Source organism: Scatophagus argus, chromosome 14 (genome assembly GCF_020382885.2).
Source record: "Scatophagus argus isolate fScaArg1 chromosome 14, fScaArg1.pri, whole genome shotgun sequence".
Taxonomy (NCBI): Eukaryota; Metazoa; Chordata; class Actinopteri; family Scatophagidae; genus Scatophagus; species Scatophagus argus.
The window spans coordinates 16,233,189-16,249,371 of record NC_058506.1 but is presented as its reverse complement, the minus strand read 5'-3'; the positions used below and the strand labels follow the sequence as shown (position 1 = coordinate 16,249,371).

The 16,183-nt window shown below is 39.5% G+C and overlaps 1 protein-coding gene across 2 annotated transcripts in view; it reads right to left on the bottom strand.

The window, feature by feature from the left end:
* The window catches only part of LOC124070203 (gamma-aminobutyric acid receptor subunit beta-2), a 337,631-nt gene that overhangs the window by 15,551 nt on the left and 305,897 nt on the right, over positions 1-16,183 (bottom strand). For both annotated transcript variants that reach the window (XM_046409861.1, XM_046409860.1), the window contains exons 4-5: positions 12,670-12,890; positions 2,700-2,782 (exon numbers count right to left, since the gene is read on the bottom strand). In XM_046409861.1, coding sequence (XP_046265817.1) covers positions 2,700-2,782; positions 12,670-12,890 — 304 coding nt within the window. The remainder of the gene's footprint in view (positions 1-2,699; positions 2,783-12,669; positions 12,891-16,183) is intronic.

Below are 16,183 nucleotides of genomic sequence, written 5' to 3'. Positions count from 1 at the left end.
GGTATCACTCAGTGGCTCAGTACCGTGTAGATTAGGAGACACTAGATCTATCAAACTCACTGGAAACAGGCCTACAGATGAAAAAGAGAAATTATGACATTTGCAAATATGTGAAAGCGAAGGAAGAGGACAGACAAAGAGAAACAGCAGCCAGAGTGGAGACCAAGAGAGTGAGAGAAAAAAAAAAGACAGACACAGTTGGGGAATGCACAGCTGCATAAAAATCAACCATCCAACACAATGAGGGGAGTCACTGAAGGAAACACTTGATCTCAGACAATCCAAAGCAGCAGAGATCCCATTTAAACTGGTCCTCTGTGAGCCCTTCAACTCTTGGGGCAAGGGCGAAACAAAAGAGGAAACGTGTGTTTGTGTTTTGCTTTCAAATTTTTTATCTGCCGGGCACATTGCATTTCCAAGAGCCTGTAGCATGGGCACACATAAACACCCACAACTATTCCTGCACACACACACAGCTGCAGTTACTACTGTTCAACCAGCGTGTTTTAAACTCAGTGGGAAAAAGCCCATCAACAAAATAAAAGAGAAGGATGTGTGCTCGGGGTGCTGATGGCTAGCTGTGTTATGAGCCATTTGTAAACAGCAAATGTCCCTCTCTGTCTCCCTCTCACTTGCCTTCCATCATTCCTCTGAACTGTGTTCAAACAAACAGTTTAAACGTACACTGCGCAGTATGAGGTAGCATTTGCAATCACAGGCTCTGTCGTGTTACCAGAGGCATACCAGATTCCAAATTATGTTTGATTAGGACATTTTTGCTTGTTGCTCACCTTGGAAAGAGAATCTACATATGACAATTGACCTTGTGCAGACTACTGTCAGCATGAAGGTCATTCTCCCAGTGATAGCACGAGTACACTATTGCTTCAGTTCTTTCTTTCTCCCTGGCCATGACCTTCAGTGCAGCATTGGTGTTTCCCAATGTGAGAATCACCTTGCCAAACCTATTGAAAAACAAGTTCATTTGGTTTGTCCCCTGCTGGTTCCCTTCAACCATTTGGCCTTACAGCAAGAATGAATATTCAATTTCTTTCTTTCTTTCTTTGCACATTTCTACTGCCAACCAAACATTACCTATCTGGAGCCCAGATGGTCTCCATTTTTGCTAACGAGGATGCACAGAATGTATGTTTTATTTCAACATTTTCATGTTTTTATGGGAATTTGATGCAATATTTAATACAGCCGGAGAGGCTAATGTGCACATTATGCACCAACCAAGATGCATTCTAGTCCATTAGTTGACTATTGTACAGTAAAGCCCTCATGCACTCCTGTAACCACACTCTCACAGAACACAGCAGGCTGCTGGACAAATGGCCTGTGTCTGGATACAGCACATTTTGTTAAATGGCCATGAAGCTGTGTGTATCGTTAGACCTGCATGCAGTTCCAGTCTCCTTTCAGTGGAGAGAAAATTGCTGGAGAAAGTGATCAAGGATTTACTGGGATAATATCCTTATCAGCGATGGCATGTTCAAATTCTCAAAGCAGGTACTTTTACTAAATGAGCGTTGCTAGTAGCATCAGGTCTGTTTACAACTGTATTGTGCAATCTTGAGTTCAAAAAACTCATAAACCACTTCTTTTCCTCCTCATGCTCTATTTCCCTTTGTGCACCAGCACCAGATGCAGGCCTTCCAGCTTGCATTTACAATTATCCAACTGAGTTCTGACTAAAGCTTCTGCAAATGTAACTATTATCAAGTTAATTTTCCTCATCATGACAGACGGATGGTGAGGTCACTCCTTCTACCTCACTACTACTTTAATCTCTCACTAGCCTGCCATCAATTTAAGCGCTCGGTTAAATTTTAAAAGAGACATTTTCCTAATAATACCACCATAAAATCTTAAAACCACAGGGATCCTGTATCTTTTGATTTTATTCTGTTATCAAATAGAAGAGCTGAGTGTGAGAGAATGAAAGAGGCTGATGGAGATACAACAGAGGTCCTGGGATGCATTCAAGTCTTAACATCCAGTACGCTGTAGTTAAATGGTAGGTACTGCAGAGGCTCCACAGCACTCCTTGGACACCCCTTCTGCTCTTAATTGGTGTCATTTGAAACAAGGCTGCAGCTTTGAGCTTTTGACATCATTAGCGATGGCTCTCTTTTATCACTTCAGCACCATGGACAGCGTGTATTACACAAAGTCGTCCTTTAGGTGTTGATAATGGATCACCAGTGCCAAACTGATTAAACGGGTCAAAATAAAAAGCAGGCTGATTAAAGCTATTTTACTTTAATTCCCACTAATTTTTACAGTCTGTGTGTCATAGAAGTGCAATTGAATAAAGACACGTCTTCTTGCAACCAATTTTGTGCAGTGCCAAAACAGCTTTGTAGTTTTAATCTGAACCAGTGCAATATTTTCTTTCCAGAAGAGCAAAGTGAACTAAGGGTATATTTAGGAAGGAAATTATGCTTCTACATGTGCTATGGGGAATACAGTAAATTGGATGGGAAGGATTATGTTGAAAATATTAAAATTTTGAGTAAATCCTTGTACCACAGTAGAGCACGAATTGTTGGGGCCCAGTAGAGTCCCTGAGAGCTGACTGGACAAAACTGAGGCTGTGCCAGTGAATAAAATACAGACAATTAAAGCCTTGATACAAAATATTAATAAAGGACAGTGGGGAAAAAAAATAAAATAAAGGAAGAATTACTCACAGCTCTCTATCTCGAGCGTGCAGTTTTGCTCGTCCAGTGGGTACCTTCTCAGGTCCATCATACAAGCGGCAGTGGTGGTGATCCTACAAACACACGACACAACAACATGTTCAATTCAAGACACTGTGGTTGATTTGACAGCAAATTGGGTCTTTGTTTTTTTCAGTCAGACAATAACAGTAAAGTTATCATTTCAGCTCACTTGACCATTTATTATCCATGAGTACCCCAACAAGATTTCAAATCAAACATCTGCAGGTAAATGCAGAAGCCTTTGGGGGGTGGTGACAGCACTGGTGTGAACTTCACTGGGGATTACTGGGCCAAAGCTAATCCTTGTGTCCCAGTTTTAGCCTTGTTTGGATAATCCCGTGGGGTCCTCTGTCAGGCCCCACCTGAAATGCAAGTCGCCGCAGGGATCAAATTCTGAGACACAGTGGTGGCAGCAAAAGGCCCGAGATAACAGTGGTAGTATTTGTACTCTGACTAGCGCATGTCATACCATCATGACATACGTGGGATGAAAGTGTGTGTGTTTACAAGTGCTGACTGATGACATCCCAAAGACATTACAAGTCAGTAATACTGCCATTACTAATATAACTAGGAAGAGGGGGAAATTTCATATCTCACACTGCAAAAAGAAAAAACACTGAAAAAGAACAGACCTTTATGTAAGTGCATGACAAGGCTTTATGTGAGAGTAAAGTTTGGGCACCGTCGTCCATCCTTACCTCTGCTGATGTGACTGACTGACAGTGCTTTGCTTTGTGAACATTGTTGTTGAGCGTGAATAAACAAGAATAAAAGAGATCGTGGGAGGGTCTTTTATGTTTGCCTCCACTCACAATCAAAGCGCTTCTTGTGTTTTAACTTCTTAACCGAAGTGTCACTTGAAGAGGAGGAGCATATAAAATGCTGGCACAACTCCAAAAGAACACAGAAAATAGTTACGTGCGGATCTTTAAGCTAATGAAATTATCTTCCCTCCACATCTCAAGACACAGATGAAGTGTAATTACTTTAGCATTCAGAGAATACAATATGTTTCATACACATAAATAAGTCAGTGAATGTTCGTCTCTGAACTTTGCGTAAATCAGTGGAGTTGTTTTATTGTCTACAACATGGGACTAATTGGTATATATTTCACGCTGGCACTGTTCATTAACAAAAGGTCTCAGAGTTATCATTCAGTTAACAAGGTTCATCTGAGGAAATATTTTAAATGACAAATGAAGTCATCTGATCCCGCTGCGGGCTAAAATGGGATTGAGCTTCATCCTCCAGCGCCTGAGATGCCACAAATCAACACTACCTGACCCTATGGAACATTTTGAGAAAAAAAGATCAATAAGACTGTAGATTATTATCTTCACTTCAACTAGGATGGCTTCAAGGGTGATTGTATGGACAGTTACAAGAGCATTGAGGTGAAGGGACAGTGGACCATGAAACTGACAGTCGAGGCTTAACTATTTGACTTTTCTTCAAGCAGAATCCAATTTCAACATAAAAAACATGTCATAACCTGCGCTACAATAAACTCATTATAGTCAGTGATGTGAAGGGTTATGTTATGTTTTTAGTTCTGAAAGATGGAAGAAACACAGTGTCGAAGTATTTATTCCTATTTGTATTTACTTCAATTTTAGCAACAAAACATTGTTTCAGCATTGTTTAAATTATTTGACACTGAGAGCTGCTTCAAACACATAGTTCTGATGTTCTTTATCAGTCCACTTGAAATGTTATTGTAACTTAAGATGTATTTTCAAGCTCGATACTAAAATACAAAGCAGTTGGATTATTTATAGAATCCTTTCACATAAATTTAATCTCCTGTTCAAACAGAAATGCTACAGCTTGGTTAGTGTTGCACACTGTCTGGATAATAGCTGTATACAGCAGTGCACAAGGTGCTATAACCTTTGCTGCCCCTATCATGTTTTGTGTATAAATGTCGGCATCGCATTTAGCCCTCCGATCACTATTAAAACAAATAGACAGGGATGGATAATAAGGGATAATAACAGCAGCCAACCACAAGTCAATAGATAAGGTTATGTTGTTCACCAGACTTTGTGAAAGGAACATACGGATGCGGCTGTGAGTAATAGGCTGCCATTCTTTTCCTGGCTCTGGTCTTGTGTGAGAACTTGACTCCCACTGAGGGAGTTGCCACTGAGCAGCACAGCATGGTGGGTAATCGTCTAGGCACACCTGACAACATAGATAAATTTGTGCCAGAGGAGAGGCTCATCTTGAGTCCAATCCTCTGTGTTACACAGCAGAGATAATCACCCTTGTGTGTCTCTGCACTTCACTCTCTCTCTTTTGCTCTCTGCTTTCTTTGCTCTCCCTCTGACTATTCCATTATTCAGACCACTGCAATGCCAATCTTTTTTTTCTTTTTTTGCATGTCACAATCTATGTGTTCCTAATATACAAGCCATCCACTGACCATTTCACAAAAACACTATGTGTGATCTTATTTGTCTGCTAGCTTTTGAAATGCTTTTACTAAGCTGTTGTGGTCAGTTTTCTATGTAGAGAATCTGTGTCTGTGTCTAAGCAACTGAGCTCACCGCAGGCACCATATGGTTGACAGGTGGGACTGCACCTATGTCATTCAAAACAGTCCTTGTGGCATGGTGGTCCCTGTGCAGTTTTGAGGCCAAACCAAAATCAAGAAAAAAGCTCAAAGAGAAATGTTTGTTATTTCGCAGTTCATGAATTTTGTATGTTATAGAGTACTGTAGTTCACCAAAATCATCGTATGTTCTCTTCTCACACCAAGGATGGTTCTTATTGGCCAGTTCGGTCAAAAAGGAGTAAAATTTGATGAAATACCTTTTGGATATTGTGCCTCATAACCCCAGTGTGCTGATGCTGAACCACCACACTGCCAGTCCTACAGCCTCGTACTGATGTGAGGATGAGATCCGACATGAGAACAAGTTGACTAAGTAGATGATCAGTTTTAGACTGAAACTTGGATAATGTGTTCAAAGATGAAGAAGGAAGCCCCATGACCCACAACAAGGAAGATTTACCAACACGGTATGTAAATATCAATAGAAACATTTGCATCATTCAGGCTTCACATCATTCAGTTTCTATCTCTTTTAGTCTATTTGCCTGTCTTCCACCTGTTGCATTTCTTGGGTTTTCTTGAGTTCTGTGAATATCCAGGGTTTACAAAATGGTTGGACGAGGGTTGTTTTTTACTGTTTTACATCACTGATTAGACTGTTGTTAATTCAGAAGAGTGCAAAGGCTACAGAGGGTCCTGAATTAAATCTTATGTACATACAGTTAACAGTATCAGACTATTAATGTTTCTGAAGATGGAAATAATAATTAAATTGGTCAGAACTTAAATAGTTATGCTTGTGTTTTTCCAGCAAACAGTCAAATAATGACTGTCTACTGACTGGTTTGGTCAAAAAGTACACATTAAGCATACAACTTCAAGAACTACAGTACATGTACCTTTTCCTTTAAAAAGTCACAATAGCTTTTTTTTTTATATCCTAACTTTGACAATGATCCATACTGACAACCTATTTTGTTGTTGAGATGTGATGACTTACGCCTCTAAATGTCCACATGAAGAGAGGGCAGCAAGGTGAAAGACACCTCAGGACTGAAATGATGAAAAAAAGAGGATATGAGAGAAGGTTTAGGAGCTCAGGTGAGACACTGAGGGGTCTGCCATAACAGCACCTGTTCAAAGCAATAAAGAAATTCAAAGGTTCCAACAGGCTGTTTCATATTACACACTTCAGGGGGTTTCCACCCCCCCACAGTGAGACAGGAAGGTTGTTTGAGCCTAAGAGGTTTAGATGTATTCCGTTGTCTTTCTTTCTTGTCCCCTGTCTTTTGTCAGCACTTATTTCTCTCTGATGGATTTGCTGCTGGTGATGGGGCTATGTGGCTTCCAAGTGTTTAACCAAGGAGTAAATTGCCGGTTACTTTCTGGCAACTTTCTGATCTCTGTGTCAAGATGGAGTCAGTGGTGTAAAACTGAGAGCAAGAGCCTCTGGCAGAGTCTTTAAAAAGACTGTGTGGGAAAGGGAAAGGTTATGCATGTTTGTGTGGGCTTATGTGTGTGCATTTGTGGCCCTGTACATGTTTGTTATGTTGCTGTCACTCTGTGAAAGTGTATGCGTGTGAGTCCCTGATTGTGTTTGCAGCTGTCTGGCTCCTCTTTTTACCCACACACACTTTTCCACTTGTCCCAGCCATTAAATGATGCACAACCGCATTTCTCGCTCAGTATAGTCTTTGGATGCCTGATTACTGCCTGAGGCCACTGCCAACCGCACCAACCGAGCCCCATATGTTGCATCACCTGCAGTGGCCCTCCATATTTACCAGACTGTGCTCGAAGACTCTGTTCCGGGATGGATCAAACTTGAGAGGTCAAATCAGGGCCAAGTACCCTTAAGGGTTTCCAGCAGCCCTTTGGTTTCAGGCCAAGTACATACATTGACTGGTGAACACATTATTCTATCATTAATTATAATCCAAAAATGTAATATAATATACGATTCTGAAAGTGAATACTCTACTTTGTAGCACTTCTCTCGTTCTATCCTACTTTTTATCCCTGTTCCAGCACAGGGAAAGTTCTACTTTTTACTCTTCTATAGTATTTAACAGCAAGATATAATTTTCTGGTTAATTCACAGACACAGGTGTCACACACAAAACATAAGATGACCTTATAACTAACATGTCTCACAACAGCCTAATCCTGGCTCGTGTACCTCTTAGTTTTGTACGAATTTTTCTTCCAGTGTAGTAGTTTTTTACATTGTGGTACAGCCACATTTACTTCCAAAAAGGCTCTGAAAACATTCCTTTACTCATAGAATTGTACCATTTTTTTTTCATTCACAGACACAAAATGTGTTGCTTGCCAGAGCTACATTTGATATTTAAGATAATGACAGCATTCAGAGAGCTCTCATCCCCCATAGCCATCTGGTTCCCACCTACAGCCTACAAAGAAAGCATAGGGAGTAGGATGCTCAAGGAACCAAGTCACTTGGATACTGTGACATCTCAGGGATATTATATTTGCCATTTAGTGTACTGTATGTCATGTTTACTCAGCCTGATATTTATTAAAACAAATGATCGGATATTGCTTGTGTGTACTAATTTCTCTCCTTAACTGTCAGAAAATCTCTTTCTTTTGTGTTCTCACAGCAGTCTCCCAATGCTCACTAATCCTCAGTGACAAACATTAGTCAGTTCAGCAAAGAATATTCAGCCCTATCCTGCAGCTAATAACCCTGATAAAAAACAAAGGCAAGACCTCCCCTTCAGATGTGTCTTCTCAGGTTTACCCTGCCTGAGAAATACAAATTGTTTTTTCGTTCGTATCGTTTGCTTTTGCACTCTTATTATATTTCCTGAAGTCAATTATCAGGTAAAAGAATGCCCTTGAAATGGTTCTGAAGATCAATGTTGGAGTGTTGGGAATTATGGGGAATGAGGACACTAGTTTGCATGTCAATAGGTGTGTGCAAATGGATCTATATCAGCACACATAAAGGGTTCATGCAGCTTTCAGCGACAATAGCGAAACCTTGGCATGAATTATCAGCTCAATCGCATATACTGTAAGTGTGTGTGCATGTGTGTGTGAATATTTATCAACTGTTTGTATATTCTGTGTGTGGCTTTCACTATTATCAGCATCGATAGACTTGCTGCATCCAATTACATTTCTAATAAAATAACTTTCCTTTCCAACAATGGTTGTGTATACAGTCGATGTAGCCAGTATTTCCCTATTAAAGTATGAATATTGTATTTCTTTGTAAAATGAACTATAAACTGTGGATATTCTCATTTATCCAGGTCACAGCTATGTCAAAGAGATTGAATTGAACGCAACTGGACTTGGTTTTATGTCTTTCAAGACGTTTGGCTTCTCATCCAAGAAGCTTCATCAGCTCATGCTCATCAAGACAAGACAAGGCTAGTCTAGTATGAACTGTGATTCACAGATTATTATTAGCAGCACTACAGGCTACAGGAGAACTACAGACTACAGGAGAGAAGTGTTTGCAGGTTTGCACACTTTATTTCTTCTCATACTCTCCTTGAATGCAAAACATAATTACATCCCTGTAGGAGGATGATCATCAAAACCCCAGAACTGACTTGGAATCAAAAATCTTTATAATATGTTTTTGGGGACATAAATATTAAGGAAAAATCTGACAAGCATGTAAGACTAATTTGGGGCTAATTAACTAGCTTAACTACATTTCTGAGTTACATGGTCATTGCCAGCAAGAAGTGTTTTGGTTGTATGCATTTGCATTGTTCTTTTATTGATCAAACAATGCAGTAGTGTCCACACAAGCTTCATTTTTCCCCAAGCGTGTCTGAAGCTCAAATGCTTTGTGTGCAGTCTGAAATAAAAGTGCTAAGGATCATTAAGTGATGCGACCGCTATTCATGCACATATAGCTGACAAAAACATCTCTGCATGACAATGACATCACTCACCAATCCTTGGGTTGAAGCCTACGATGTCCCTTCTGCTAGGGAGTACAGACACGTAAGCTCATGTTTATTTTTAGTGGTTATATGGCAGAGGGTGATGGCAGAGCAGATGAGTATAGGTAATTGGCATAACCCCTGTGAATATTCGCATTTGATTTTCCTTGATGATTTTACTGCTGGTTTGTGTAATAACCCAACAATCTTAGCGACTGTTAAAGTTTCATGGTGTCTAACCTAATTCACTGGCATAATAAATTAAGTGAGTACATAAAGTGTGTTAGGCTTTCAGGGGATAGTAATATGCTGTATCTGCATTCACTGCACGGATTTGTGTGCACTCACAGACATGCGCAAGATCTCATGACCCAATTTAGGATTTGTAAAAATCTGGTCATCCTACTTACATGATATTGAGTGTCAAGGGTGATGGATTTCTTTTCCCAGTTTCAATCTAATCCCACTTCATCCAAAGTAATATTTGCACTGACTTTGTGCATGGGAAATGTGCAAACCCATATTCCAAGTGATTATGGATTTTTCATTTGCATATTGGATTAAATGGTTGGGTTGATACTGTAGGTTATCCGTTTTAACTCAAATGACCTGACGTAGGGATGATTTGTACAATTTGAGTTCTATTTCTGAATAATCTGACCCTCACAATCTGTTGGTGCCTCTCTAGCTTTATTCTGTATGCTTTTGTCCACTTTTGTTGCTCCAGAAACTGACCCCACTGGCTCTGATGCAAGACACTTTGACGCAGTGGTGAAGATTCTTATTAACTGCATTATAGCAGGTATTATAAGTTTCTGTGGTACTGATGTCACGATAATATCCCACGGGACTAACAGTACTCAGGGTACAATATTCCAGGATGTTTTTATTTCCCACTGCAATAAATCTCAAAAGGTAAAAAAAAAAACAAAACAAAAACTCAACATCATCAAACGACTTCAAAACATGTCAAACACTTTGCTTGATGCTGTGTGTACTGTGTGTAGTGATCTGATGTGTAACGCTTTGCTTTTTCATCAAATCAAGTGTCCTCAAACAACTTTAAACCCAGCTGTGATCCAGGAAGAACAGTTATGTCAGTAAACCGACGGCAAGTTTGACAGGTGCATTTTTATTGTTGAGGATTTCCGAATTAATGTGATGGCAATAAAATGTATCAATGAGCACATTAAAAAAAATATATAATTACAAAAAAAATATATGATTTTAATTCATTTTACCATCATGAATGCTCTGTCATAACTGGACCCCATGTTCAAGCGAAGGTCCCTTACCTTAATTCACATCAGATCACATCAAATTACTTTGTTTACTTTGGCAGAAAGGTCTTTGTGTGGGTAAATTCAGGCATATATTCTGACAGTTTAACACAAGGACTTAGCACTTAAGTGCAAAGTACATTATGACTGATTGTTCTTGTGAGATAGATTCAGAGGATAAGTAGCTGCCTCTAGGATCTTCTGGCTACACTAAAGAAACGTTTCTTTCTAACTCAACACCCCTCTCTTTCTTTCTGTCTTTGTATCATTGTCTCTCGCTACTTAATTTCACTCTCCCACAGCAGTGCCAGTGTGCTGCCATCACGGCTAATAAGGTATTATGGTTTTCAATAACCTTTTATAGAGTTTGGGCATCAGAGGCCTATTTGCAAAATGAACTGATGAGACATCAGTGAGGTGTGAGAAGTGCACTGTAATCATGTTAACTTTGAGAGGTTGAAACTCAGTGGAACGGGTCAATCAATTTATATTGCACAATAGGGGTTTGTCTTTGGCAACTGGAAAGCAGATGGGACATGTCATATTAGCATATCATACGTACAAAAGCTTCAGCTTAGGGAAATCAAAAATGGCCTCCCTGTGGAACGTTTATGAAGAAACTGAAGAAACTCGATGTTTTGTCAAAGTAGGACTGAAGTCTTTGAAGCTTTGAAGGTGCCAACAAATTCACTGAATTTTGAAAGCTGTCTTTGTCTGAGAATCTCATCCATCACATGAGGAGGAAAAATATAAAACCAAATGTTTTTTTTTTTTTATTTTTTTTTTTGGCATAGCATAAATGAATGCAAGGATGCTTAAATCATCTACCAAGATTGCATTCAAAGTCCAACTAAAAATCACAATTACTTATCCCATTTTGTAGCCAAAAGATAATGTCAGTGTTTAATTCATTGTGAGTAATATTTATCACTGAAAAGAAGATTCTCTATGTATTTGAGGGACTATCAAAAATGTTCCTTTCCATATCAGCATCTGAAGGGAGGTGTCAGAGTGTGCATACGACTGACAGTGGAGCCGACAAGCCGAGCCAAAAAGAAGGAATGGGGAGACAAAGTGAAACAAAATGATGCTGGAAGCTGGATGGCTCATAAGCCAATTTCAGATGGTGTTTTGTTAGCGGCAGTACTGAAGAGTGACGATCGCACCAGCATTTAAACTGACCATGAAGACTTTGCAAAAAAGACTTAAAGCTATTCAACGTGCAAACTCACACTATACAAGCAGGGCACTGTTACTGTTTGATGCTTGTCTGACTTCGTAAGCCATGTGGCAACAGAAGACATATGTTTGTGAGTTAAGATGGAAACGTTCGGCAGGAAAGTTGTTGTTCAGAGCTACTTTGTGTAGCAGGCTGCTGTGCATCTACATGGTCTGCCTAGTTACTTTTCATCCAAACACTGTTTAAAATGAGATAAGTTCTTCATCCAGGGATCCACAGAGTTAACGTATGAAAGCTGGTGAATGCAAAGATCGGGAGTGTATTCATGAAACCAGAAAATGTAAAACAGAGCCTAAATTCATCTGTTATGGGTACTTTTACAGAGCAAATATGTATGCTGTAGCATACATACAGAACAAACAAACAAAACAAACAAACAAAAAAAATCAGCTGAACTTTAAATGTGCTTTTATTTGCACATTTGGAGTTGATGAAAATAAACTTTGCAAAAGAGCACAATAGTTAAATGCAACAGAGGCCTTTAGTTAGTGATGTGCGCATGTCCTGTAAATGAGGACACAAGTAGGTCACTTCATCAATGTTATAATTTTCGCTCAGGGGCTGCGTTACACCTCACATCAGTAGTTTTCTTCATCTGGCTTTAATGAGCTAATTACTGAGTCTGATGCAGCAACTTTTGACTCATTGTTATTCAAAAGTTGCAAGAAGTTAGATTTTTTTCTTCTCCCAGGTTTGTTTCATTTTCAAAATAGAAAGTACACTGACAAAGGATTAAGTGAAGTGTTTGACAACATGAAGGAAAAATGACTGCAATTTCTGCAACGTCATCTATCATTATCTGGCGCTGAACTTGTCCAGCATGTGGGACCAATTATGTATATTTTTTCTGTTACTTGCACCTGCAAATATCTAATCCTTTGTCTTGTTTGTGTAGACAAAAATGCTTTGGAAATGAAAATCTCACCTTAGACCATACAGAACGGTACCATCTGGGTGCAGTCGGATCATTCTGTTTTTCACTGTGACACCGTGGACGAATGATTTCTTGTCGTTGAGGAAGTAGGTGTCAGGTACCCAGAGCTGGTCAGCCACCCGGTTATCTAAGGTCAGATTGAGGGGAATCTCAGAGTAGGACAGCCGCTTGTCCCGCCAGGCCTGCTGAAAGTACATCGTCAATGTGTAGTCCTGAAAGTGGGAGCAAAAGAGGACAGAGAAGGGAGAGAAAGAGCCAGAAGATCAGATGAGAAGGACACAGATGGAGTGGAAATCGGATGTGAGAGGGAGGGAGTTGAATGGATAAAAAGGAGACAGAGAGAAGACAGGGTTACCCCAAAAAGAGACAATTTTACACAGCTGCTCTGTAATACTTGTCCACTGCAAGCTCTCAGATTAGACCAGTCTAGGCTTCAATATTGGATGAAGTTCACTTAAAAGCAAATGGAACAGTGGCACTGCACAGTCCAAAAAAACTCTCAGTACAAAGCAATGGGGAATTTCTTCTTTTCATAGAAACATGAGGTTAAAACAGTCAGTGTGAAAGCTTTTGTATAGAGGGAAAGAAAGATGGAGAGACAGATGGTTTCAGTTTGGTGTGTGTGTGTCTGAAAGAGAGAGAAAGAGACACACACACACAAAGAAAGAAAGAGAGGAAGAAAGACCACATGTTCCAGACAAATGAAAATAACCTCCAAGCAACTGAAAAAATCTGCTTTACAAAACATTTTCTATACGCTCTATTTGCTTTGACAGTTTCTGTCTCTCTGAGATTAAGTATTGTTTGTGAGATGGGCTCAGTATGTTGTACTTGCATAACGTATTCACCCAATTTCTTCTATTTGGCTTCTCAGAATAGTAGACCATCCTCTTGTATCACATCAAGTCATGCACAGCGTGTAGCCTTTGAGGGACAGTATATGTCTGCTTTACATAGCAACATCAGACACGTGTGTTGGATGTAATATGCATGTTACTTAAAAAAAAAAAAGAAAAAAAAAGAGAGAAATAAATATATGCAGTATATGTAGCGTATAAGCTCATTTTCAACACGAATTGCATAAATTTATTATAGGCACGGAGAGGATGAAGAAGCCATTTGTTAATGCGACAGTGTTACTGAACAAAGGCAAAAAGTGCGGAAAAGGAAGATAACATTAATGTAAACAATGCACGTTTCAAAGATCCCAAAAAATCTGCTTTGCAAATATTTAGTTCAAAGGAAGGAAATGCATTTGTTAGACCTCGAGAATACACACAATTAAAAAAGACACCAGATTAAGTCTTCAGAACACTTATTGTGATTTTGCACAACAGCAGAAACACATTTTTCATGTTGTTTTTTTTTTTTTTTTTTAATGATGGGTCACATAAAACCTGAAACACACACACACAGTAGGTTAATAATTTAGAAACAAATTTCAATAACTTGCAGGAAAATTCCCTCATGGTAAATCTAGGACACGATAAAACAGTCAAGCCAGCATTCAGATGCTCATGTAGCTCACTGGAGTAAGAAGCCTACCAATCATCCATGAAAAACTAAGTTAAATAAACTTGCTGTCTCAGGGAACTTTTTTGTCATGACTGGCACATCCACTTCCTGGCAAAGAGGCTGAACATGCATTTTTGAATATGCCCGTCGGCTACAGATCTGACATCCCACAGCACCTTGGGGAACTGGATGCTTGGATATTGACTGGATGGAGCAGGGAAACAGGAGCAGCTTTTTTTCAGTGAAGTCCTTGTTTGACTTAAATAGGTTTTGTCATGTTATTGTTGTTGTTTGTGCCTTTGGCTTGGGATGCTGACAACCAAGAGTTTGAAATTTGAGTTTTTCAAATGTCATAAATAGTATAATGGATATTCTAGAGTGCAGCACTGTAATTGGACTTCAAACGGCAACAGAATTACTATAGTAAATCTATGGTCAAAGCTTCTATTGACAGCCTGTTGTCATGTATTAAAGAAATGCTGGAATTCCCTTCTTTGGTTTGGTTGTATGTAGAAGCTTAGTGGGATGTTTGAAAATGATACAATAGTTTACTACGTGGAAACATAAATAAACTTGTGGGCGATATTTGAGGTTTAAAATCTGAGTGGCTCTATATACTTGCATCACGGGATTCTTGGCTGCACGTGCCGCCTTCCCAACACTTCATCCCTGGTCGGCGGTTATGTAACAGCTCACACTCCGCTCTCTCTGCCGTGCTGTGCACCAAATCACATGTGGCTGAAGAGATGCTTGTTGCCATGTAGTCTTCCTAAACTATCTCTGCTGCTCTCATCAATACACTCCATCAAACAGGAGGGTTTACTTTGATGTATGAAACATCAAGGAGGTTTCTTTCCCTCTCTTCCTTGTGGACACGCACAAGCACAAACACACACACACACACACACACAGCATCTCCTCATGTCTTTTTTTTTTTTTTTTTTTTTTTAGAAATGTGGACATTGAAAACGACATCTGCAGTCTGTCTCTGAACATCACTTCTACAAATATTACATCAAGACATGAAACAGACACGATGTATCTTAACAATATGACCATTCCCTGCATGTTTGTATCAATGCATTTTGAGCATTTTCTGACACGTGCAATATATTGTATCTGTGTGTGTTTGTTCATGCGTCAGGGATCACAGCCTGAGTTGCGGTACAGCTGCAGAATTCAGCTTTGATTTTCACCTAGCACTGTGGATGAATTATGTGACATATCAATATGCAACATGTCTTTTGCAATACAAAGCAGCAGAAAATCAATAACAGGAATTATGATCATGGGTATTACATCAGTTGGAGCCAAAGTGCTCATAAAAAGAATAATTCAGAAAAGCCACTCTCCTACCACTTTTCGAACCCAAAACGTGTTGGAAATAAACAGACAACCACTGATAAGAAGGTGCCAAATGATGTAATCATTAAACAGAGTGAATGTTTCCTTTGTCATCCCTGAGAGCCTATTATCACAGGCCTATCTACTTGTGGTTTTCATGGTGGGATGAGATGCCACTGTGGCTACTTTGCTGTGAACATAAAGCTGTCCTCAAAGACAGCTAAAGTGTGCCTCTCCTCTTCTTCTCTCTGTGGGAGGAGGAGGTTGTAAATCACCAGAATAACTGCAGTGGCTGTGTGCATGTAAGTGCAAGGGAGGCTGTCATAATAACAGTCATAATGAGCATCAGTACATAAACTGTGTTGGAGAGAGAAGGAGAGAGTGGGAGAGAAATGGAAAAAGGAAGGAGAGGAGACAGAGTGTGATAGGAAGAAAGTTGAATTTATGAGTGCAGAATATGCTGTGCTGACAAACTGCCAAGGAGAGGACAATACAAAGAGATCATAATATCGTCACACTCAAAGCGACTACAGAATGTGAGAATCCATTATAAGCAATAACTAATATCCGGTTCAACAGCAAGCTTCCAGCTGTGTGAATGTTTCTCATTTACAAGATCTCTTGATAAATACTTTTCCCCCAAAAT